Source organism: Apodemus sylvaticus, chromosome 3 (assembly GCF_947179515.1).
Source record: "Apodemus sylvaticus chromosome 3, mApoSyl1.1, whole genome shotgun sequence".
Lineage (NCBI taxonomy): Eukaryota > Metazoa > Chordata > Mammalia > Rodentia > Muridae > Apodemus > Apodemus sylvaticus.
Window position 1 is genome coordinate 133,032,258 of NC_067474.1, and position 26,469 is coordinate 133,058,726.

At 53.1% G+C, this 26,469-nt stretch overlaps 1 protein-coding gene across 1 annotated transcript in view; it reads right to left on the minus strand.

The window, feature by feature from the left end:
- Positions 1 to 26,469, minus strand: part of Ptprf (protein tyrosine phosphatase receptor type F) — an 82,390-nt gene that overhangs the window by 31,862 nt on the left and 24,059 nt on the right. The window contains exons 6-7 of the mRNA XM_052177165.1: positions 16,994 to 17,182; positions 8,720 to 8,830 (exon numbers count right to left, since the gene is read on the minus strand). Coding sequence (XP_052033125.1) covers positions 8,720 to 8,830; positions 16,994 to 17,182 — 300 coding nt within the window. The remainder of the gene's footprint in view (positions 1 to 8,719; positions 8,831 to 16,993; positions 17,183 to 26,469) is intronic.

Below are 26,469 nucleotides of genomic sequence, written 5' to 3' on the forward strand. Positions count from 1 at the left end.
TCACTAAGTCCTACGGGTGGAATTACAACACTGGCAGCCCCAAGTGAGTCACAGCGAAAGGCAGACCAGGTCTGCTCCCCACACTCGTGTCAGACATTTACTAGGAGTGTATTGTCCACGTCCGGACTTCCACCTTTGGCCTGAAGTAGCAGCACCCTTATTCCTCCCTTTCTCCTCCCCATCCCTCCCCCACCTCTCTTCCTATCTCTTTTAGAGCGCTAGGAACTGAACTCAGAGACTCCTACATGCTAGGTGCTGTACTCTACCGCTGAGCAACATTTCCAGGTCCATCTTTATTTTCTCTAGGGGAGCCATCTCTCCATCCTTGGCACTTGGCAGTATGTAATCTAGATCCGGCTAATAAGTAACAACCTTTGGACCAGAAACAACCTTTGGATATTTGCGAAACTGATGAGAGGAGCGACACCCTTTACAGGGGCAGCGGAGCTTAGGTTTTCCTTTCCTAAGGCCGAGGAGGACCTGCTCCAGTACGAAGGTAAGAACAGTGGAGTAACAGTGAGAGGCGATGCTGAACAGTGGTCTGGCCACACTGAAGATCTGGCTCCAGCCCTGCCCAACCCCAAATCCACTTCTACTCTTCCCAGTTTTGTAGCATAAGACTCTAGCTTGCTTAGTATGGCATACATGGGTTTCTAGCCTGAGTCTCTTCTTAAAAATTCCCTTATCTGGGGCTGGAGAGATGGCTCAGTGGTTAAGAGCACCGACTGCTCTTAGGAAGGTCCTGAGTTCAAATCCCAGCAACCACATGGTGGCTCACAACCACCCGTAATGAGATCTGACACCTTCTTCTGGTGTGTCTGAAGACAGCTACAGTGTACTTACATATAATAAATAAATAAATCAAAAAAAAAAAGATGCTGGATGTTTAAAAAAAATTTCCTTATCTATTTTTGTTTGTTAGTTTGTTTTTTGAGACAGGATTTCTCTGTGTAACTGTGGCTGTCCTGGTACTCAGAAATCCACCTGCCTCTGCCTCCCAAGTGCTAGGATTAAAGGCATGCACCACCACTGCCCCATGAAAACTTATTTTATTATTCATTTATTTATATTTATCATTCTAGGTGTTTTGCACATGTGTGCCTGATACAGAAGGAGGTGGTGGGATTTCAGGACGGGACTGGGAATAGAGCCCAGGCTCTTTGCAAAAAACAAGCGATCTTAACCACTGAGCCAAATCTCCAGCCCTAATTTTTTTTTTTTTAAATTTATGTGTATGTATGTGTAAGCCTGCATAATCATAAGTGCCCCACACATATGCTGGAACCCATGGAGGCCAGAAGAGGATGTTGGAGACTGTAACTGAAGTTACAGATGGTTGTAAACCACTATGTAAGTGCTGGAAACTGAACACAGACTTCTTCAAGAGCAAATGCTCTTAACCCTTAACCATCTCTCCAACCCCCTTATCATTGATTCTTTTTTTGTTTTTGCTTGTTTATCAAGACAGGTTTTCTCTGCATACCCTCGGCTGTCCCGGAGCCCACTCTGTAGAGCAGGCTGGCCTTCAGTTCTGCCTCTTGAGTGCTGGGCTTAAGTGTGCGCCACCACTGACCAGTGTCTTTGTCATGTATGTTAATATCAGGAGTCTACATGGCTGATGACATGGTATCACAGACATAGCAGTTCTCATGACAAGGGACAGGTATGTCCCAGGGTCACAGCTACCAAGTGCCCCTGGCAGCTGACTCCCCTTCAAGAACTCTGGACTGGCACAAGGTACAGGCAGGCTTTGCCGGCCCAGGGCATGGGTACTCCTGAGCTTCAGACCAGGTCCTACAAGAGCGGGGTACTGAAAGGCGAAGAATAAGTACACAGGGCTGCGTGTAAGCCGGGTTCAGGCCTAGCAGGAACGGAGGCGTTCAGAACACGGGGCTGCTGGAGCTGACCAGGCCCCTTTGCCTTCTCCTTGTCATTGAAAGGCATGGAGTGAGGAACAGAGGAAGCCTGTCTGTGTGTCTCTCTCTCCCTTTCTTTTTGAGACAGGGCTTATATATCGCCGGCTATCCTGAAGTTCAGTATATACACCAGGCTGGCCTTGAATTCATAAAGGTCTACCTATCTCTGCCTTCTGAGTACTGGGACTAAAGCCGTGCACATCGTGCCTAGTGAAGAGCCACTCTGTGCTCTGTATACGGGGTTCCCATGGCACCATGTCTCAAATGCAGATGAGGGCCAGTCAACGCTGACACAGGAAGTGACACATCTTCCTTTATATACTCAGTAAGATTAGGTCTGTGTGGTAAAAGCTCTTATCTTCGAAAGCCATGAAGGCCACAGGGCTTTAGTGCAGGCAGAAGATGGGGCTCCAGATGGCATACAAATGGGACTTTTGACAGTGACACCTAGGGAAAGGTCAAGGCTGGACATCTGGCTCTAGTTAATGGTGGAACCCTAATGGAAGAGGGGCTACTGGGTGTCAGACTCAAGGGGTTGTGCAGCAGGAAGTAGTTCTTTGGCCAATAAACCTGGGGCCCATACCTAAACAAGTCCAAACTTTTACCCCAGCTAGTCCATGGTAGACAGTGTTTCCCGAGCCAGCTGAGACCTCAGGGATCAGCCTCAGAGCCATGCCAGTGCCCTGGGCCACTCCTTTGAAAGGCTTCATCTCTAGCCACTGTCAGGAAACTAGGCCCCTGTGGGAACTGATACTAAGAATGGCTTTTATCTTCCTTCCAAGATGCAAGCAAGCTATAGGGAGAACTCTAGGGCTACAGACAGGTGTGAGGTCAGGGTCACCCCAGCACCAGGAAAGGAACTCAGCTAGAGGTCCAGGTGTTCCATTGATAACTACATTCCTATATAAGGGCGCTAGGGTCCAGCCACATGCAAAGACTCCTGGAAGGCGATCTGCTAGAGCTCAGGCAGGCCAGCACAGCTACAGAAAATGGGGAAAGAGGCAACAGAGGGCTTCAAATGCTAGAGGCCCCGTGTCCTAGCCCAGCCTAGACATCTACCCCCGTGACAGCAGCTGGAAATGGTTGACGCTCTGACACAGCATCTCCACTATCCTCCCCCGGCCAACATAAGCACAAGGCCTCCAAAGGGAACAAGACTCACCCTGGACTCAGTCTATTGACAGAAGCAACAGCAGGGAAGGAAAAACTGGAGCTGGGAAAAATGCACTTAGGGTCTAATCTCAGGCTCCAACAATGCTGGTCTATTACCGTTCCCCGAGCATCCTTAGTGCTGACATTTTATAGACAATTTCCAAAACAGGGCCCTGCCATTTCTGGATTATATTTCAGCTGTAACTTTTAAGTCTAATTATTTGCGCTGACAACCCCCTATAATAGGGTGGTGCGGCGCCTGGAGGTATCAGCATTCAGTGGAGTGACAACCTAATCGCAGGGGGAGGGAGCCCCGCAATCTGCATTCACTTGCGGAAATTTCTCTGATGAAAATAACACAACATTAAGGAGGGGATAAGGGGCAGGATCCACTGTATCAAGATAAAATAACTCTTTAATAAATAACCTTGTGGCTGCCGCAGAGCAGTAATTAAATGCTGGCACACCCGGCACACAGTTTTAAGTAAAGCTAGAAAAATGTAAGATGCAATTATCAGCACCAAACAAATTACCAGCCCGGCAAATCCCCCCGGAATATTTAGAAACTCATTTCTCCTTCCCGTTAAATATTTGTGTATGCGTTTATTTTTGGTGGGACCACAGGGTGGGTGGGGGAAAGAACAAAGGATGCAGAGGGTAGGTGAGGGGGTGTGCGGGGAGTGGCTGCGGACTGGGATGTCTGCTGATGACTATTTTCTGAAAGCCCTGGCAGATCCGCCTGGTCAGCGAAATGGTGTAACCGAAATGCCCCAGAGCTCAGAAGTGCATATGGATGGAGGCTTCTGGTGATATCTGAGCCCAGGCTGCAGCTCTTCTCTTGACTAGATCCCTGTCCTCCCGGAGTAAACTCAAAACCACAGAGCATGATGCAGAGGCCACCTGGTAGACTGGGTCTGTCCTGTGCTTCTTCCTCAGACCCCCAAAGCCCAGTGATTAACCCTTTACACCACATGATACAAAAAGGACCACGAGCCCCTTGCTGGCCCAGTACTAGGAAGTAGAGGCCTGGCTCCAAGGGGCCGGCTCTGGGAGGGGATACAGAGACTGTCAAGAAGCCCTGACCACCTAAGGCTGAGCTGGACTGATAGCAAATTGCAGTGATAATTCAGTCACAAGCAAACTGGATCTGAATGCTCAGTGCCACCGCCCAGCCTCGGTCCCAGTAGGGCCAAGGGCTGTTAGCTGGTCATCAAGCCACATACACTGTACCCTCAGAGAGGCACAAGGGCTGGCTTGGAAGCTCAGGTAGAGGGGCCTGGGACGGCAGAGTGACCTTGGTTTGGATCTGGTAGGAGAGAGAAAAGATAAAATGTCGGGACACTTACTCAGTATACCAAAATGCTGCCACTCGCTTTGGACTACAACCATCAGGGTCTTTGAGAGGCAGATCAAAGCTGGTCTTAAGTCTCAGAACAGCCAGTCTGCTGCATGGAACATTGGTAAGGCTCCGGGGGCCTCAAGGACAGGGCAGACACTGCAGGACTGTGTCGTGTACTGCAAGATCTCAAGGGGACAGCTCACTCTAAATTAGCCTCCCCCTATTGTCTCCTGCAGTTCCGCCTTCTCTTAGGGAAACATGGCCTACATCAGGGTGGGTGGGGAGACTGCAGAAGCTTCCCTGATCCCCTACATGCCAAGCACTTCAGCCTTTACAGTCTCTCTGACAGAGATGCCCACAACCATTCCTGGAACAGAGAGCTAGCCTGGTGTGGGTGCAAAGCTGGGTGCAGTTCTGTGGGGTACAGTTGTATGCCGTGCACCATGCGTGAAGCCACTCCAACAGCAGAGCCTGGCTAAGGGGACATGCAGACACACAGTGCATCAGGGACTCAAGCAAGAGGATCATGCAGGGCAGAAGGCCTGCCCACCCATCCCTGGTCCTGCCTGCCAGCCAGCCCCAAACACTGAGAAGAGGCCAACTGGCGGGCAGGCGCGGCTGGAGCGAGCCTGAGGGAGCTGGCCAAGCCCGCTGCTCCCAACTGACGGGCACAGCCGGTGGGCGAACTGTAGATGGATAAGAAGTGAAAACGACCAACCTTCTCGCTGATCTGAGAGATGAGAGTTTGGGTTGATGGCAGAGTGCGATGAGGATGAGAGGGAATAAAAAAAGACAAGGAGAAACACAGAGAGAGTAAAAACAGGCCAACCTCCATCTGCCCACACAGCACAGAGACAAGACAGGACGCCTGTGCCCCTCACACACACACACACATGTGCACACAGGTGCACACGGACCACGCCGCTCACAGAGGACTTAGGACTCATGGAGGGACATAGTGGACAGGGTAGGGCCCACCAGCGGGTGCCAGGGACGATGAGGGCAGAGCAGGTAGGGGTGGAAGTGGGGCACGGGCTAGTCCCCATGCCTCACACACCCTCACCACTCAGACAGACCCTACTGGGCTCTGGGGTCGGGGTCCTCCCAGCTCACAAACCCACCGAGGTACACAAGTCACTCCAGCCCCACCATGGAGGAAGCCCCATGCGGAGCCAACACCAGTATGAGGAGCACATCTGGATGCCTGTGGGAAGAAAGGCTATGAGGCAACATCCTCTATTCAGACAGCGGAGTCTCCGATGCCGGGTCCCTGAAGAGAATGGAGCGGCTGGTGATCTTGGCACAGGTAAGCCAGGCTTTGCCAAGGGCAGTGTTCTGCCTTGGCCCAGGCAGCTGTATACTTGAGAGCTGGAGGGGAGAGACGCCGTGGATGGAAGGAGAAAATGAGTCACTTGGGGAGGGAGTCAGATGGTGACGGAGAGGCTGGTCCACCCAGCGTGCCTGGGCCTGCTAGACTGTGGGTGGAACTGCAGGCAACTGTGAATAAAGTCAGATGTAAATGTACGATGTGTGTCCCACAGCGCTAGCCCAACAGAAACCCAGACGGCTGACTCTCAAGCACCTCCTGTGCACCTGGCAGCATGCTGGGTAGGAGCTTTACAAGTCCATGTACTGCCCCATCGGTTGTAGCAGCCCTAGGGCCTCAGAGAGGCAGGGAGAGCCCGACAGTTTGAGGAACAGAGGAAGAACATGGGGAGGCTAAGTCTGAGAAGATGAGTCAATAGACAGAAGAACCAAGTTAGCGATGGAGACAGAAGCCTTCAGAAGGCAGCAATCCTGAGCAGAGGGTCTCCACAGAGGCAACTAACTGCCTCCGGGTGCCAGAGTCTGGAGAGAGTCGTGGTTATTTAGACTGGTCTGATTAAGTGCTGCTCCTGGTACCTGAATGGCTAGGGATGCTTCTAAATATCGTACTATGCATAGACTGGCCCTCAACAGAGAGTCTAAAACGTCACCAGTATGAAGGATAAGAGATGCCTGAGCTATAATTCACACTAGCCTCAATCAGGAGGCTTAGGGCCTGACAAGAGTTGGGGACTTCCATCTCTGGGTGATAACAGGAAGCACTGTGGACTGAAATCTTGAAGCCGCTATATTGGGAGACAAGAGTGCAGCAGATAGGCACTGGGGCAGGGCGGGGCGGGGCGGGGTTCTTCCAAGCCTATCCACCCACATACAGAGTTACAGATACAGAGCTGGTGGTTAGCATCACACAGGCCGTCCCAGAGCACTCCTGGGCAGATAGGGCTTTGCTAGGCGCAGAAGAAAGCGGGAAACACTACAGGCAAGGGCCCCAGTGAGCGGGTCTTTCCCTACAGTCCGAAATCCTAGACCCAAAGGTCCCTCATAGATTTAGATGGGTTCTAGATATGACGCAGGGCCTGGAGGGTGAGCTGTTGGCTCTGTTAGGCTCTAGACAGGAAGGGCTTAGGGTAAAGGGGCTCCTATACTCCTGACCCCCTAAAGCTCTTTAAAGTGGATCTTATCCCAAGAGATGGGATAAGGCAGGATCCAGCTAGGGTCATGTCCAAGTCAATCAATGTGTGACAGCGGGGACTCTGAAGGTAGAGATGCTCCAAGGAGTGGGGATCTCCTGGTCAGCGCCTCAGCAGCCACCTCAGCTCATTTCCAGAGATAACCCTTGCCCTGCCACTCGCCACAGGCAGCATGACAGTGCTAGCTGGACAGGTGTGGTGCCCAGCTAGGATGCCCGCATCATCCTTTGTGAATCTGGGTGGCCCTTTCCTACTTTGATACTGCCTCTGGCAGCTCTACCTTAGGAAACGGCCACAGAGCAATGCTTAAACAGCTGGCTTTGGGTTTACCAAGGCTCTGCCTGGATTCTCCTCTCTCTGGTACGTAGCCATGTGCAGACAGGGGCTGCCTTGGCTGAAGAGGGAGGAGGAGGAGGCCAGTCACTGTGAAGAGTCTTTTCAGCAGCTAACCTCCCAGAGGGAACTTGGCAGACTCCTGTGCCTTCGTTAAGATACCGGATTGGCTTGGGGTTAAGTGTGCTTTTTCTAGTTCTACTTTTCTCTGTCTTCAGGAAGTTTTTGGGTTCCTGGTCTCTGTCCTGGTGGTATTCCTAAAGACAAGCAGTGGTTCATCTCACTGACTGGTAAACAGGACTCTCAACGACAAGGACAGTTTTAGGGGTTTCCCAATTCCCATGAAGGAACGCAATTAGCCCAATACAAACAGCTCCTCTGGTCAACTAACAGGCTGACACCTGTGACCCTTCCAAACCAACCTGTGCTCTGGGGCACGGCTGGCCCTCAGTAAGTAGCTGGCAGCTTGCACCTCTCCACCTTGAGTAAGCAAGTCTATCAACTGCCTTGAGCGGAAGACAGGCCACTGCTGTCACTTGGGCTCCATGACCTCGAGAGATGGCAGACCATCCTCAGAAAGAGGGGGGGAAGCTCTCGAGTGAGGGAGTTACCACTGCAGTGGAGATTGCAGGGAAGTTTGGTCTCTTTCCCTTAGCCAACGAGAGGTCCATGCTTTCCAGATGATCTCTTGCAGTACCAGGTGTGAACTTTGATTCCCTCTGGCTATCAATAGAGGCTGGACATACCAGAACAGTCCCTGACCCTTCAGCTGTGGACCAAACTGTAAACAGCACCCAGTCCATTGCCTTCCAACTAGGAATGCCCAGGGCAATATACCCATAGGGGCTCACAGCTACCTCAGTCTTACCCGCAACATGATGGGTGGAGTTGGTCAAAGAACACAGGATGCTCCTCCTGGTCTATTCCTGAGCCCTGCCAGATCTAAAGTTTAGAACCAGAGTCCCAGAGCCCAGCCAGCTGGGGTAGCAGGAGGAAAGTCAGGTCAGACATGCACATTCACATGTAATTCCATGTGTCTGTGCCTCCAACTACCCTGAATGAGCGAGCGCGCGCGCGCGCACACGCACACACACACACACACACACACACACACACAGAGGAACAGAAATGTCTGCTCAGAAGGCTCCAGACTCCCATAGGGCTCTGGGACTGGGCAGCAAAGACCTACAAGAGATACAAATACTCCCAGGGGTGAGAGGGTGGAGGGAGTGTCTGCTTCCCCAAGGGCCTGAAGGGAAAGAAGGCAAGCAGTGGCGGCTGCTGGTAGAATGCCCCCTGGGAGCTACGGAGGTGGTGGCTGCGAGAACTGCTGCAGAAAGATGCGGGAAGGAAAGACTTGCAGAGTCCCTCCAGTTTCTGCACCAAGGTCTCCTCCAGGCAGCGTGCTTGGCAGGTGAGGCTTGGCTCCAAGCTGACAGAGCCAGGTGTGGCCAAGTTCTTACCTCGCACGTACAGGTTGGCGGGGGCCGAGTAGCGCGTGCCTGCGGAGTTGGTTGCCACACACTCGTACTTGCCTTGGTCAGACTCCTCGCTGCTCTCAATCTGCAACGCACCTGTGGGGGGACACAAGCGAAGACGTCGGTCACGGTCCATGGTGAGTGTGGCCTGGAACACGGAGGCCTCGACAACAAGTGTAGCCCCTGCTGCAGTGCCTCGCCTGGGTCACAGCCGAGGGCCTCTGTGGCTTCTAGGAAACTCTTTCTGACAAGCCAGGTCCCTCTAAGCAAGAATCAAGAATGTGTACTTAGAAGCAGGATCCACCCAGGGACTGTCCATAGAATGCCCACCACTGTCCCAAGTCCTAAGGCTATTTACTAATAATCATGCTTATCAATGTTCTTGTCCCCAAAGCCTACAGATCCTCAGGTCTGGAATTCCTAAACAAGTGATGTCCTTTATCACCTACTGGGAAGGAAGGGGCTTGCTGTGGGGCCTGGTGCACAGCAGCCTCGGCCCACACTCCCACCATCTCCTGCGACTCTACCTCCACCCTGCTGGCCCCACCCTTTCCGGCTACTTTCTTCAGCTTGGTCCTGCTAAAGTGCTTCGACCCACCAAGGCTTCTGCATAATTTAGAAGGCTAATGGAGACTGTAGCTCCCACTTGGGCCAGCACCCTGAGGGGCTGCTCCTGGCCACAGGCGGACAGACAGGAGCCAAGACTGGGGGTGGGGTAGCTGAAAAGACCCTCTGAGAGGATGGATGAAACTGCATTTGGGACCCGTACTGTCAGGTCAAGTGAGTGAACCCAAGATGGAGGGTTACTCGCATTAATGCCACCCCCCACCCCCAGCAATAAACACTTGGAAACTGCTAGTGAATGCAAACTGGGCTATCTATCTATGACAGAGAAACCCACAGGGCAAAGCACCACACCCCTCCCTGGAACAATTTGACAGACAATTACACCCACACAGGACAGTCCAACGGACAGCTAATAACCCCCACAGGACACAGTCTGACAGAAAACCACCTCCTGCATGAACAGCTGGAACAGCTCTAAAGAGCTTCTTCCTCCACCCCGACTGACAATCACGCCCACATAGGACAGACAGAACCTGCCAGGTCCCACCTAACTGGACTGGACAGGAAGCTCTGAGGAAATTTCAAGCTGTGTTCTCACAGCCCCCTTCCACCATCGGCACCATGGCAGCAGGAGCTGAGGTGCACACCAGAAGGCTGAGGGCTGGCAGCAGGATTGGGGGGGCAGTGTCACCAACACAGAGGAAAAGGGCTGGCCTCTCCATAACCTTGACCTCAGCATCCCCATGGACATCAGAGCACAAGACAAATGCCCAGCAACTGTAAGACCAGTGCTGACTGGCAGCCAGTGGGTCATATTCACGGGATGAATGGACACCGTTAGAGCAGACATTCACTCAAACAGGGGAGGACCAGGGCCCTGGCTGGTGGGGTTTACCCATGGTCAGTTCAATAGAGGTTTGGGGGGAGACAGGCAGCTGGTGCCACAAATAATGCCTGGGATTGCAGCTGATGGAAGGAGGAAGCTCCCTGGGCCAAGAGCCTAAGTCTGGTCAGGAGACTTGAGTTATTTTTGTCAACTTAACACAAGCTAGAGTCCTGAGAGAAAAGGCACTCTTAATTGAGAAAAAGCCCCCGTTAGATTGGCCAGGAGACAAGTCTGTGGGATATTCTCTTGACTAGCAGTTGATGTAGGAGGCCTGGCTCTCTGTGGCTGGTAACACCCCTCCCTGGGCAGGTAATCCTCCATGTATAAAAAAAGCAAACTGAGCAAGCCACGGAGAGCAAGTCGGTAAGCCGCTCTCTTCCACTTCCACTGTCTCTCCGCTCTTGACCTAAGCTCCTGCCCCAACTTCCCTCAATGACAGATAGTAATCGGGATGCGCTGGCCACACGAACCCCTTCCTCCCCAAGTCGCCTTTGGTCATGGTATTTATCAAAGCAATCGAAAGCAAGCTAGGACATTACCCAGTATAGACTCTGAATCTATTTGCACATAGACATCTCCAAATCTGGTATCGACACCCGGACCCAGTAGTAGGGAAAATAGGGTGGGCGTGTAACAGATGTGCAGGGAGAGGCAGAGAGGGCAGGGAAACCAAGTCCTGTTATTAGAGCAACAAATAGTTACTCCCCAGCCCCAGCTTCTCCCCTGAGCTCTCTAGCCTTCAATGTGGGAAGAAAATGGCGGGATAAAAACACAAACTACCATTCTGTATGTGACAAACGTCCATGCCCATCCTCACTCTCCTGTAGGTCACTCAGCCCTGACGGGAGGTGGTCCTGGCTCCAGTTCTAGGAGGAGACAGACTTGAACCCTGACCTCTACCAGCCCAAAATCTGTGCTTTCTCACCAGCAGGTTACAGAACCCTGTTATGTGAAGGGGGGCTATGAGCTGACAGATCCGGTGACCTAGTTATGCATGGGTCTGTTTATTTCCCAATTGCCACCTAAAATAATCTAAAGTCTCTAGTCCTCACTGCTGAAGAGATCTAAGGGAGGATCCTCATTTGACCATGGGACCAAAATATTAAAGGAAAGGTCAAGTAATAATCTAAGAAAAAGGAGCTGCTCAAGGGGAAGGGCCAGATGTGGTCATGCCCCCCCAGCCACCTTCTTTTGGAGAGAGCATCTCCCTTTGTGCCGGCCTTAGGCTCAGGCTAGGATTTGCTATGGGAACCAGTTGGGTCCCTTCTATGGGGCTGACCTAGAAAGCTGGGTAGCAGGGTTTGCCATCCTGGGCGGTCTCAGCTGGTCTGTCCACAAAGCAGACTTGTAAATGGATGAGTCCACAGGAGGAAATGACTGAGAGTGGAGGTGTGTGGTGGCTGGTGGTAAAGGGGGCTGGAGCTGGAGATGGAGAGACTGGAGAGGGCAGGATGGGTATGGGGATGTGACGGACTGGACGGGATGGAGTGGAGGTGACCAACGGCGACAGTAGTGGTGTGGTGTGGCGTGGTGTGACGTGACGTGGCGTGGCGTGGCGAAATGCACGGACAGCATTCTTACCTCTGATTGGTGAACCACCTGGCGAGGTAATTTGAATGCAAATAAGATCAGAGAGAAACATTAGTACAAAAAGGAAGGAAAGCCACACAAAGCCAAATCAGATAAAACAAAACACCAGAAAGGGCCTTAACTATATGGAGAACTGGAGGCCTCAGTGTGGGTGACTCAAGTGTTGTGTGAGCAAGCACCAGGCTGGGCCAGGCTGAGTGTGGGTGAAGCATGTCCCCTGGGTCACTGGCACTGCTCTGGGGAAGCAGAGAGCTGGAGCTGGTGGAGCTGTTGACAGGAACAGGGGAGGTAGGACTGAGCTCCTATGACCTTTGCTGGCTGGGCTGATGGAGAGAAAAGGGAGAAGCACCCACCCCAAAGATCACCCAAATCCCACAGGGTAAGCGTCCAAGTAGAGCACTTACCAAAACAAAATCAGAGCATTAAGCAGGCAGGGTTACGGGGAGAGCTCACACAGGTTACCATGATGAATCAGGGACCAAGACCCAGACCAGCCCTGGCATCCAACCGGGGAGGCATGGGACTCAGCTCACACCCAATGGCTAACAGTCTGTAACTCCCCCCCCCCCCCCCCCCCCGCCCCTATTAGGATAGAGTAGTCAGAGCTCCTCAGCCTATCTGGTAAGAGGCAAAGGGCCAGCATCCACCCCTTGTGTGTCTGGTGCTTCAGACCCCTGGGATGAGCAGCCTAAAAGGGGAGGCACTTGCCTTTCTAAGACAGGCCTGTTACACGAACTCCTGTTGTCTTCTAACAGGAGACTGTCCCGAGACTCCCACTTCAACCATCAGAGCCAGGAACCTATAGGCAGACCCGGATCCAAGTCTATCCACCCTCTAGCCCCTTCAGTGGGGAGGGGGTTGAAGTGCTCAGGGCCAGAGATCAGTTCCTGTCTCACTGAACTTGGCAACACCCACGTGGAAAAAAATATTCATCTCTATGCACAAATGAGGAAAGGGAGGCCTGGAAACAGTAAGAGGCTTTTATGTGAGGCAACAGGAGCTGACCGATGTAACTTGGAGCCTTCCTGATGGACACCCTGCAGATGTGGAAGCTAAGAGGCAAAAAGGTGGTGGCTGGGGAGGGGCGGGGTGTTCACACAGGAACGTCAACTAGACCAACACAGAGGTTCTCCATGTGTGCTCCAGGGGTGCGTGTGTGTGTGTGTGTGTGTGTGTGTGTACACGCGTTTGCACGTGCGTGCGTGTGTGTGTTTGGGAAAGGAGAGAATCACTGAGAACCTTTTAGGGAGTCCACTAGAATAAAGCCTACAATTAGTAGTTCCTACAATACTAAGACTGGGGGTGTGCCTGGAGTCTGCCTGTAATCTTAGCACTTGGGAGGCTGAGATGGGGTGACTGTAACAAGTTCCAGGAGAGGCTGGACTCTATAGAGTATCATGCCCAGGGCTATACAGTGAAGACATTGTTTCAAAAACAGAACTATCTGCTTTATTTAGGAGCATCTCTTAGGAATATACAGTGTCATTTCCTGAAGAAGAGTTATTACACAGCTGTAACTCTAACAAGTTGAATGCAGCCTCATTTATACTCCACATTAACAAAGAGGTTTTCCTAACTAAATATTTTTTGTTTTAGATTACAGAATCATCTTTTTTATTTTAGAATGTTATTTATGTTAACGCTGGATAGTTTTTAAATTATTTTAAAATAATTAGTAAGTATTTAAAATCTTCTATCTTAAATGTCTAATATGGTAAACATCAATAGGTTTAAGCCAAATAAACAAAACTGCCTTAAGGTCCCCTGTGTTAAAGTTAGCAATACTAAGACCAGAAAACTGACCACCAACCACTGACCTCCTATGGTCCAGGCCAGAGCTAGGGTGGGGGTTGTAATGTATACAGCCTGTCACTGACGCCCTGAACTTGTGGTTCCTGTTCTTTCTCCACTTAACCCATTAACTGAGGCTCTGGCTTTTCTGTTTCACTAGGCAGTATATGGGACTAAAGGGGCCCAGGTGTCAGCCTCCCCAGGAGACTTGTGCCAATGAACCCAGAAACTGTAATCACACACTGACTGCACCATTCTGGAAGATTAAGTCAAAGGCAGAGCAGAGCAGCATAGATGGGCACTTCCAGTCAGAGCTGGGCCAGACAGCAGAAGGGGAAGCCACAGTCTCTCATCAGGGGGACCAGAGGCCTCCTCCTGCAGCCAGAGCCGCCATCTCCACTTGACAGCTCTGACTCTGCCACTGCCACAGTAGGCTTCTGTTCTTCACGGGCTTGCCTGAAGTCTCCAGCTCAAGGGGCCCATAACGGTACGGTGGCAGCCGATCACATTGCTGCAGCGGGAAAAGAGCCCTTCAAGCAGAGCTGATGTGTACAGATGTGCTAAGGCTCAGATGCTGGCCTGGCGGCACTATAGAGACCATCACGGGGACCTGAGGTCTGGAGAGCAAATGTCTGGAGTACTGATAGATACAACTACTTCTAAGACTCCAGGGTTAGGCTGTGCTCTTAGAAGACACTGAGGTTACCTCCCAGGACCACCACGTGTGACCCTTTGACCCGCAGAAAGCAGACATAATCATCATGGCCTATCCTACTGCAAAGATGTTGCAAGAGGCTCAGAAGTAATAAAGGGTAGAAAAGCACTCTGTGAACTGTTGGTGACACGAAAACTACAAGGGTCCTTGAAAATATGCCAGTGTATAGGGACCTGAACCCACTCTGTGAAGGATGTCCTCACACAGCTTCCTCCCAAGCACTGGACATACACCCTATCTAGCCTATCTGTGATCCTTCAGTTACAGCTTCCCGGTATCAGGAAAGGTCAAATGAGTAGATATCATCTTCAGTGATAAGTCCCAAAGGTCAATAAAATAATTCCTCAGTGAGGGTATGGTGGGGAGGAGCACCTTACCCAGCAAATCTGTCCCAGCCTCTCCCATGTCCAGCCTAGGTAAACAGGGCTGGAGACCAACGCTGATGGCAAGCAGCAGGGCGGCTCCACGAGGAGCGGGAAGCTGGGTGCAGGCGCCCAGTGCAGGAAGCTAAAGTGAGTAGAGGGCCAGGTGGGCAAGGTTGGCTCACCATGGTTACCTGCAAGTGGGAAGCGGCAGGAGGCAGGAACAGAGCCTTTACCACAAACCAGGCCACAAAGTGTCACTGTGTCTTTAACACAGCTACTTTGCAAGATATGAAAACTTACAAAGTTAACTTAACTAGGGCCAGAGAACTAATAAGGTGCATATAGATAGGACAGGCCAAGATAAAGCCGGCATGGGATGTGAGCAGGTCCCTTGACCAGGAGCACGTATCTGACCACGCAGGCAGGGTCAAGGGTCAGGAGCCCAGGGTCCAGCACTGGCTCTCAGAGTCTAGAAGGGAGATGAGCAATACCAACAGGTGCCGGAGGACAGCGTTTTCAGAGTGAGTCTAGAGCAGGGAGAACAGTGTTGGTGTCCCAGGCCAGAACAGAGTCAACAGAAAGAGAAGAGGGCACCAATGTGAGATCCATTTGGCGAGGCTCGAAGAGGATGTGGTTCCTTACTAAATGGAAGCGTTGGGTCACTCTCAGTTGGGGGCGGGGGCAGGTTGCCATTCATGGACAAATGGCCAATGGGAGCAGGGAATGGCTGATTGAAGTCATTGCTTATCTATGATAGAGCGAAATCCAGACCGCATCAAATGTGGCACCTGGAGCTCATACAGGATATCTGCGATGCATTGACTAATAGAGGGACAGATAAGGAGGTGGTGACCAAAGCACCAGGAACAATGGGTTTGCCTGCCAGAGGACAGACTGTCAGAGCAAGGGTGAGGCTGGCAGGTCTCTGGGCTAGAGGAACTTCAGGCAAGGACAACAGGGCAGCTAGAGGAAATCAGGGGTGGCCAAGCCTAAGGGGGCGCAGGAGGTTTCCTCAAGGAGGAGGAAGGGCTGTTGGCCACTGTGAGGACAAGAAGGAAGAGGTGTGCGCAGCATCCAGGGAGTAATGGGCAGGGGAGGGGTGCACGGGGGCTGGCACACAGCAAGCGCTACATAAATACTTGATGAACAAATGCTGGAGACAGCGGGCCTTCCCAGAACTGCTGCCTGCCACAGACAGTCAATGCCATTCTGGGGAGGAGTCAGGCCTGCAGGGAGGACCGTCTGGCAGCATGGGGAACCTGCCTGGGGGCACCCATGAGCAAATCCAGGGGAGCTGGGCCATGCCGGCCTCTGTGCTGTGCTGGGCAGCAGCCACAAACGCTGCCGGACCATTTCCTGCCTTGATTATGGCTGTTTTAATTAACTGCACTACAGCTGCCTCCATCTTGTTGAGTTTTAATTAAATTAAATGAGCTAACACTTCGTGGGCTGTCTCAGGCGGCCGTGGCTGGGGCCGGAATCCTGCCCTGCTGGGTGGCTCATCACTCCCTATTCTTCCTGGGTACCAAAATGGTGTGGGCCTGACAGGAGTGGCGAGGGAGGGGCTGGAACTGGTGTGCACCTCTGAAGCCAGCAGAGCCCTAAGAGAGGCAGATACACCCTTCATGATGTTGATATCACAGCTGATAGGCAGCAGGAGTTCAAGCCATACGGCAGATGCCTACCTTCTCCCAGCCAGCAGGACTTTTAGAGCCAAGCCTGTGGGTCTATCCTGAGCTCCTAGTGGGTGTAGAATGCAGCCCAGCTGATTCTGAACCTTGTTTCCCACCCACTCCATCCCTACAAAATAAAAATCCATTCTCTTGGCGGGAGCCTCACAGGCAGATCGATCAATGGGGCGACACTTCCCTCTAGGTCACAATGGCATCCTTGTTCCCGGGGCTCCAAGGTGGCTGGACTGAGACATCCATAGGAGGGAGACAGGTGGCTCTGGTGGCCACGGCACAGAGGCAGAGTCCCCCAAGTTTCAGGCTCTTAGGCTCCATTTGAAGCCTGATCACTGAAGTATCACTGGCCCCTTCCCCAGCAAACCTTGCAGCCTAGAGAAGCAGAGACGTGGGCTGGGCACTGGGGAAGTAGATGAAGAGCCAGGGGCACCTTCCTCAGGCTTGCCATGCTAGCATGTCCTGGCCAAACGTGTGGTGTTGGACAATGCCAGAAGGATCAGGGCAGTACTAGCCACCACATTCTGTTCCCTAAGCAAGCTCTGGTCCATGATATTAGCAATGTTCTAATCCGTCTTCCTTAGAAAGTTCAACCCCAGCACCTAATTGGACTAGGCTGGTCTTCCCCAAGGTATCCACCTTAGCTCTCCCTCAGCTCACCTGAACGCAGCTGCTTGATGCGACCGTTGCTTGCAGCAGGGTCCACAGGAAGGAAGTCTTTGAACCAAGAGATCTCAGGGTCTGGATTCCCACCGGCTGCGCACAGCATGGTGGCAGTGCGACCCTTCTCCACCACCTTCAGCTGAGGTCCCATGTCGATAGTTGGGAACCCAGACGGCAGCTGGTCCTCTGCAAACAAAGAGCGGCACGTGTGTTAGGACTAGCTCAGCTCACCTCTGAGGACCTCTCTGTGTAGCTTTCTCCTGACTTCCAGGCTAGCTGGGACCCATAGTACACTTCTCTTTCCCACTCCTGACTTCTAAGCACAAGCCCTACCCCAAATGAGAAGTCAGAGTCCTAGGTCCCTTTTGGCAAGGCAGGGGCTGCAGGAGGGACCATAGCACCACATCCCTGCTGGGGAGCTGCCAAGTCTGGAAGCACAGACTGCAGATGTCAGCACTTATCTCTCTAGGTCCTGGGAAGAACAGAGATCAATGCTCTGCTGGCTGCAGTAAAGTGCTCTATGGATGTGGGGTGGGGGCGGCAAGGGAAATAAAGTTCCCAAAGCATCGACAGCCACAACCCCACCAGAGCGGTGCTTGTCCAGCCTCCACTTCCTTGTCAGCACCATGAGAGCTCTCCTTGGCCTGCATCCCTTCAGCTACACCACATGGCTGAGCCTCAGGTCTTTGACCCTGGGCCCTGCCCTACAGATGACCTAACTCTAGTCTTGCCTCTGACCATTCTCTACTGCAGCCTTGACCCTTGGCCTTTCTTACTCATTCCTGGCCAGATAACCATGGTAAGGCCTAAGGGTCATGTCAAGTATGTGTAGGCAAAGAAGATAAAAATACAACAAACAATAAAAACAACAACAACAACAACAAAAAACCAGCCCTCCCAATATTTCCTGGAGTTGGCGACTCACAAAGGAAATCACTTCCATTTGACCCGTTCCCGCCAGCCTTAGGTTCCTTAAGAAGTCCCAGGAGCAGACATCCCTACCACCAACCACCACCTCAGGGCCCAGGAGTGTTCTTCACTCACTGATGTTTGCTCTGTCTATGGGTTTAGGTGTCTGCCTTGTAAAGATACCTTGAAGACTCCATCAGAAAAAGAATCCAGGGTGCTGAGGGGTATCTGACACAGAACAAGCACCCATTAACTATTAGAAGTTATAATTAATCAGGCCTGAGCCACTGGGGCAGACAGATATGGGAACTATAGCTCAGGGGCCCCCTTTCCCATTCTGGGCTGGTAAGAATTCCTTCCCATTGGAGCAAAGCCATCAAGTGTTTTCCAGAACGCAACAGTACCTCTCCTCTTCCCAAGCCTGGTTCTGGGCACACCTAATGAGGACACAGAGAATGTCTGCCCTTTTTCTATCTTTTGGCACAAAAGCTGGGCCGTGTGGTGGTGGGGGACCAGACAGCAGTCTGCTCTTCCCTCGCACATGCCCAGCACAGGTTATAGGAACATTTGCTGCACCCAGGCTCCCATGCCAGGAAGATTCAGCCTCAGAGGGAGAAAAGCAAAGAGCAGGGTGACAGCGCCTGCTTTCCTTACCTGCCCTGGCAACCCAAGGGGAGCACCCAGGGGGACAGACGAGATGAAGCCGGAGATGCCACAGCAGGCAGAGGAACCCTATCAAAGTTGCAACTTCTAGGGTCATCCTAGAAGGGTATCAGCTGGGGTTATAGGAGATCTCTCATCATGGCCCTGAATCCCCCAGCTTGGCCAGGAATTAGCTATACACGTCCTTGTTCGTAGCCCTATAAATTCCAACGTAAATCCTGGGTCTCTGCCCTATAAATTCCAATGTAAATCCTGGGTCTCTTTGGCTGTATGATCCCAGTGTCCTGACTCTTAGCTGATTCTTGAAAGGATCATATTTAACAGCAGCAGGAGAAGAGAAAGAGGAGAGAATGAGGACTGTGGATGCACAGCTTCCTTGGCCTGGTACCACTCGGAAGATAAGCAAGACCTAGGCCTGGGCTGTCCCCCCCACCCCTTCTAGCAGCAGGGATGCTCAAGGCTGCTAGAGCTGTGTCACTAAGCAAGGCAGGCGCCAGCTTGCTCTTCCAGGCTCTCACTCCTATCTGTCTGAACAGTCGGAGCTCAGGATGATGGGTGGCTAGGTCCTGCCGGAGTCAGAGCCCAGGAGTCATCGGGCCTCTATGGCCTACATGCAAAGCACTGATCTAGAATGAAAGCAGTAAAAAGCTTGCGAGGCCAGTGTCCCAGGGATCTACTCTGAATTCTTGACACGGGGAAGGTCTTTGGGACCTATGCCAAATTAAGGACAATTAATTTTCCTCCCTCAATTATCACACCCTCAAATGGCTCCGTCCTTGGCTCGAATCATCCCTCAGGCATCACTGCCAAAGTCTAAAACCAGTGAGTGTAAGGAGCCGTCTACGGAACAGGACCCAGAAGCCAGTCCCTGGTGCCCGCGAGGCTCCTGCAGCTGGGAAGGCAGCTTCTTAGCCCACTTGTCCCCCAGGAGGGGCAGTCAGCCCCGAGGGCTGACCTGCTGCTGCTTCCTCCTCTCCCTCCAGGAAGCCCTCAGCACACTCTAATCAGTCAAGGACAACAGACATTCCCCAGATGCCTGTGGAGTGAGTGACTGGCCCCCTGGCCACCTTCAAACCCCGCCCCAGTACCACCAGAGCAGTGTCTACAGAAGTCTGAACCACTCAGGTTAATGACCAAGGCAAATTTCTCAAGAGGATGCATGCCACACTGTCACTTCCAACCCATCAACGACTGAGAAAACCGAGGCCTCTGGACACAGGGATAAAAGGTTCCACGCACGAAGCATTCACTCCGTTGCAGGTACTCTCTAACAGCTTCACAAAATGACGATCTTTACCAAAACCCTGTGAGGCATATGAGCAAATGGGGACTTGGCAGAAATCTGGAAACCCGCCCAAGGTCACTCAGTTAAATTGGAGGTGGGGCTTGGAGGAAAGCAGGTGGTAAGGCCCTGGTGCTTTAGACTAGCTCGCAAGAAAAGTGGGCAGGGCAGGGGAAGGGAGGGGCGTCCCTGGGAAGAGCCACGCCCTTCCTCCTCTCTCCGCCCTCAACTGGCTTCCAGCTATGGGCTCTACTGCAGACCCCCCAATGCACATACGCCCCTTCGTTTTCAGGTGCTGTAAAGGAAGCACAATGCTCCCCACATGTGGACACCCCTGCCACGCGCCCGTGTTCCATAAGGGGGATCCACGAGTTACGCTATAGCCCCTCCAAACATGTCCTGTCAGCACAGGGGCTGCTGGTGTGGGAGGGCCCCTCCCCCCTCCAGGCCACCCGGTAACCATGGCGACGGCAGAGAGGCGGGTGCCACGGTGGAAGAGCTGCGCGCGCTTGTGTCCGAGCGGGTGCGCGCCTCCGCGTCCAAGTCCTACTGGGCACCGCCCTTCCCGCCCCCACCTAGGCGGAGCAGCCGCGCCCCCTCCCTAGACCCCTGCTCCTCAGTTGGGGGGGCTCCCCCTTAGGCATTCCAGCTCCACCAACGCAGCGCACCCAGCTCCCGCCTGCTAGGGTCCAGAACAGTGCTGGAGACTGTAAGTTGCCTCTGCTTATATAGTCCCGCAGTGTCGGCCAGGTCCTCCACTGCACTGTTCCCAAAGCAGAAAGAGAAGCCTTTGGAGTCTTTGGAGAGGCACCGCCACAGTTGTCTAAGCCTGGATAACCTCTACACATAAGTACCACATGCAAATGAAAGTCTGCCCCACCAGCACATGTCTGTGCACACAGAGTGAGGATCCAAGTGGTTCATGAATGGCTCCTGCACCCAACTGGCCCTTCAGATACTGTGGCTGAGAGACCTGACCCCTTCCCTAGAGAGGTCCTGTTGTCTTAAGAGCTCAGAGATGACAGGGCATGTGGGAGGGCGTGTCTAAGGGGTGGGGAGACTACACAGGACAGGGACAGGGAGCACAGTTGATGCCCCTCGGCAGTAGAACTAATTTCTGTGACTCCACCTCTCGTCTGCTATCCCGGTGACTTCCTGGAGGAAGGAGGATCAAGAATGATCAGGCAAGGCAGAAAGCTTTCCTGCTCACTGCGAGTGAAGACAGCCGGGAGGGAGGAACCTGACAGTGAGGTGAGTCTGGGGTGTGTACTGGAGTCTGACAGCCGAGGACGGGGCAGGGGTGAGTGGGACGTGTAGACCGACAGGCTGCAATGAGTGGGGGAGGGAGGCTGCGGCCGGACTCTAGAGAACACACACAGGTCTCTTTGTCCAGTGAAGCCTGGGATGCCTGGGGCGGAGTCTGGGCCAGAGGCAGGGGGCTGCACCGGGAAAGCTAACAGATGGAGATGCTTTAGAGGGGAGGGTGGTGGCAGTAGGGGCAAGCACCAGCACCGTCTGTCAGTGAGAACTCTTCACCCGTGTTTACCCAGCTTCACGGCATCTCTGAATGTAGGCACACATCCGCATGCACATATCCCGGCTCCCTGGGGTGGTACCGTCTGCGAGGCTGACCCCTCCTCTGTGCATGAGTGTATCACCCTGTCCCTGAACACACAGACACCTCAGAAACATGCACAGCCAGGGACCTGGAAAACTACGAGGAGAAAGAGACAGGTGCAAAAATAGAAACCTACATGTGCCTGTGGAGGGGCATCCGCAGTGACAAGCACCTGTGGAAACAGACTGCTGCAGGCAGATCCAGAGGCGGCATGCAGAGGGGTGGGAACACGGGTGTGAGGACATGCAAAGCCACACACACACACACACACACACACACACACACACACACACACACACACGCAAAGCCACACACACACACACACACACACACACCTGGAGACACAGTAAGACCAAACCTACAATGGAACCTCTGTGGGTGGCCAGGCCCCACCCTGCCCTTTGGCACTCCAAGGAAACCCAGGGTCACCTCAGTCCAGTCCCCAGAGCAGCTCCATCCTCAGCAAAGACAGGGTCAAGATAGAGCCCTCCCAAACCTGTAAGCTCTCCCGCTCAGTGCCTAGCCGGCACCCCCACCCCCAGGCTCCCAGGCAGTAAGGGGGGCCGGAGGGGCCTCAGGGCCCCTCTCCCTTCGCAGCTTTCAGTCTCGACTTTCAGCTGTTTTTCCAAGAGAAAACTCCCACCTCTTCCAGCACTCAGATTTCATCAAACTTGGCATCTTAAAAGCCTGTTTTGTTTTTGAGTCTGAGCTGTTTGGGGCCTGTCGGCAGCCACGGTCTCCCCCTCTCAGTAATTCCCCCTCCCTTGGGTTTCCCTGGCACTCCACAGCGTCCTATTCAACCTGGCAGGTGAGGCCTCAGACTCAGTGGATCCAAGAACCACTCAGGCTCTGGCTCATGCTGGGCTCTCCCTCCTGGGGTTCCCTACCTCAGGCCTGCTCCGGGAATTTTCTTTTTAACCATTTACCTCTCTAGGTTCAGACCACTGACAGCCTCCCACGCACTCTTCAGCCCCTGCTGCCCTGCTGCCACCCCCGCGGCTTCCAGAAGCCTTCTTGCCAAGGTCAGTGCCAACTACAGAGCTAAATCCAAAGGACACTGCCCAATACTCATCTTGCTTGGCTTCTCCTCCTTCATGCTCTTCCATTGCCTCCCCTGCTCTGGCTGCCGCCTTGGCTCCCAGGAACCTCCTCCCAACAGCGAAAGCCAGGTAGCTCCTGGGATCCTTTGGCTTGGCTCTCATGATTTCATCTCCAGCTGCCCCTCGAGAGTGCCAGGCAAACCCATATGAGGCCTTCTCACACATGTCCTTGCTGATGCCTGCACACACCTGACTTGACAAGCTTCAAATCAGACTTAACAACTCACCTCCTCGGACGTGGGCTTCTTCCTGTATTTCAATCTTAGATAGAGAACTGCTTCTGCTGTCTACCAGCCTTGAACCAGGAACCCAGAGCCAACCGCCTCTGGGGTCTCGCAGGCAGCTGGGCCGGATGCTACCTGGCATGCTCTTGATCTATCTCCCTTCCTCTTCTGTTCACAAGGTTCGGGGTCATGCTGGCTTTTGCTAGCTAGATGGACTACACCTACCTCTCACGGATGCACGTCCACTCTACTTTGCATCAACAAGGACTTCTCTGAAGCATGAATCTGCCCGTAGTCAGCTCTCCTCTCCCCTGGCCATCAGGGTAAGGAGGATACCTTACCCAGGACAGAGGGTATACATATACCCAGGGGCATCTAAGACCTCCAACTATGAGAGCTATTGCTAGCGCTGCTGTTTCAGCCCATGATCGTAGGCTGGGAGAAAGGGCAAGGAGCACAGACAAACAGACACCTGTGAGCACGGGGCTGGAGAGCTAGGTGGGCACAGGCCAAGTCTTCTGTGTCCGCAGCTAACAGAAGAGGACTCCATTCAAAAAGGAGTTCACTTAGCTCTTTCTTCAAAGACTATCACAACTGGAAAAAATGAAAAGAATCCAGGAATCAAGAAACCCCGTGTCCGACCTTCAAGCTGCTGCCACTGCCCCGTTCCAGAAGTGCCTTCCTACCCAGGAATATCTTGGGTCGGAACCTCCAAAGTCTGGCTATAACATTTCATATCTTCATGGCCCTGAGATCTACTGTGGTCACAGGAAATGGAGGTTATGTCCCAAAGGCCTCTACACCAGAGGCCTGTCAGCGCCATTGCTGCCGGGAGAACAGGGGTTGCCTAGAATTCTAGGTTTGGGACTTCCTATAGTAGCTCTTCACCCTAATCTTCCCACCACCAGTGAAAGGAATAGAACGGCTTAGGGTAGGAAAAAGGGTGGGGCTGGGAAAACTGATCCCTGGGAAAACACACTCATTCTGCCCAGCCTGGGCAGGACTCCTCGGGACAGGGTCATAGGGGGCTCCTCGTTGGCCTTTTCCCCTGGAGCTATTTCCAAAGATTCTATATGTGTGTTGGGGGGAGGAGTGTGTGTGTGTGTGTGTGTTATCTATCACCCTAAAGCCTTAGAACCTACAAGCCAGTGTTACACTGAACATCCTCCACCCGGCCATTGCCTTGTAGCCTGCTCTCCAGGTGGGCGATCTGAGATTCTCTAGCTGGACCCAGCCGAGTGGCACAGGTGGCACAGTCTAGCCCACTTAGCAGATGCAGAGGCCAAGATGGAAGCAGGTGGAAGGACAAGTGTGTAGGTGGGGGTGGGGAAGAAAGGAGTGGTCCTAAATCCTAAGGCCAGGTTCAGTCAGGACTCCTGGTGTGCCCTCCTCCTGGTTTGGTCATGGAGGAGCTGCTGAGGTGTGACGGCGGCAGCGGATGCCAACAATACTTTAGTCCTCCCCCCATGTTGTCCAGCATCCATGGTTGTCCAGCTGTTCTGACTGACTGACTCTGCGGGGTCCCAGAGACAAGGAATCTGAATACAGCACCTGACTTCCCACCAGCACCAGGCTGACCCTACACATCCAGTTCAGACTCCTGACTCTCTTGCTGTTCACAAAGCTAAGATATAATACCACCTGCTGTAACCCCCCCCCACACACACACACCAACCTGCCGTATGAACCCCACAATCCAGTGTTGCCTGCTGTGCACATGTGCACATTTTACTACTGCACAGAGCCCATAAAGTACATACCACCTCCTTACACATCATGCCCCCCCCCCAGCTACCTGAGGCACACACGTGCACCCTGCTATACAACTCCTGTGTGATGCGGCACACTTGTGGTATCCACAACCCTTCACACATGCTCACACCACTGTGAGCATATCACCTTCTATATGATGAAATGACAAACATCCAGCCTTGAGCGCCCCCCCCCCCCCCCCCCCCCACACACAGGTCAGGACAGCCTACTCCACTGCCTCTTCCCCCATCTTCATTCGGGCATTCTGTATCCCTTTCAGAACTTACCCAGTCACTAGGACTCCACCACACCTTTGGCTGTCTAGGCTCCTCCCTGAGGTTTTCCCCAACCATGGTTCTGCCTGGCCTGGCCTCTGCAACCCCTGGGGACTCTAATGACCTCCAGACTGAGCTCAACACCCTCACTCTCCCCTCCACCTCAGAAGGGAAAGCCCAGAATCAAGGCCTCACTCCCTTCCCCCACCCCTCCCCTCCCTTGTGAGGGAAAATGTCAGATTCCCTGTCTCAGTGGCGGCAGCGGGCGGGTTGGAGGGGGAATGATTCAGCCACCGCCTCAAGAGTGCAGAGCGAGAAGAGCTTTTCCTGCCATTACCCGGCGAGGGAGAGGCTGGCGCGCTAATGGCTTCAATTACCACTCAGACAGGAACGCTGGGCGGCAGGGCCCTGGTACTCATCACAGCCCAGGACAGGACAGGCCCACCCCCAGCCAGCTTGTGCTGGACACCCCTCCTTGTACCCTGACAGGGATGTTGGCACACCGGCTGGCCATCCCAGCACAGTGGGCTAGGTCTCACACAAGCTGCACCAGAGGCAGTCTTGCTCCAGTCATAAGGTACGGAGAGTCATAAGGAACCTGGCATGGCCGTGTCCCCAGAGGCTGCAGTGAGAGTGGACTGAGCTGGGGTGCTATGAGGCAAGGGCAGAGGGCCCTGAGGGAAGTATAATAGTGGGATTCCCTTTTGAAGATTCACTGCTCCTGCACCTGGACCAGGCTCCCAGGCATTCTCCAGGCACTCCCCACAGCCTGTGTATCTCTTGATGTGCAAGCTTACACGCCTGTGCTTGGAGGGCACACACAGTGTGAGGCGAGAGTAAGGCATTCAGGCACTATCTCCCAGCCCCTAAACCAAGTTTATCTCTCACTACTAAGATTCTATGGTGCTCTCACAAAAATGGCCCCGGCTCTCCCCTCGTGTCAACCCCAGAGCTCTAGAAAAGCCATCTTTTCACCTATTGCAGGCAAGCACCCCAGCTTCCTGCCCCCACCCCAGGAAGAGTGGGGAGGAAATGAGGCAGGATTGCTTTAGGCTGCATCCCTGAGGTCCCATCCCCTGTGACACCCATTTCTGCCAAGCCTTAAGCTCGTCAAGGTTACAAAGACAACAGGACAGGTCAGCACTTTGCCTCGCTGGCGCAGTATCTCAGGAGCAGGAGGGGCCCATGAGGCCCACAGTTCCAACCACTCTGTTGTAGTAGGGACCTGTCCCACACTTCATCAGACATCTTCCAGTCCCCAGAGGCATCGATATATATCCTGAAGCCCCAGACTGGGGATAAAATTATGTGTATAGTACCAGGGACCATCCCCAACACCACAGAGGAAAGAACAATCTCTAATCCATGCAAAGAAACTCTTGACCAGGAAGGCTGTTTCTAATGGCAACCCTCTGCAAGTGTGAGTTCTCTTCCCCAGGCCTTGAAAGACCCTTTAAAGGGTAAGGTTGTGAGGGCAGTGGGATGTCTTAGATGAATCGGCTCTCCATTCTCACAAGGAGACTACTCCCCAGCCTGGGGGCCTGAGCGGATGGACACCCAGCATGATGGGGATTAGACTTCCAGTCTTTCAGACTCCACTCAAATGCAAGGCAGGGTACATGACTCTCATGCCAACAGGTGAAGTTTGGG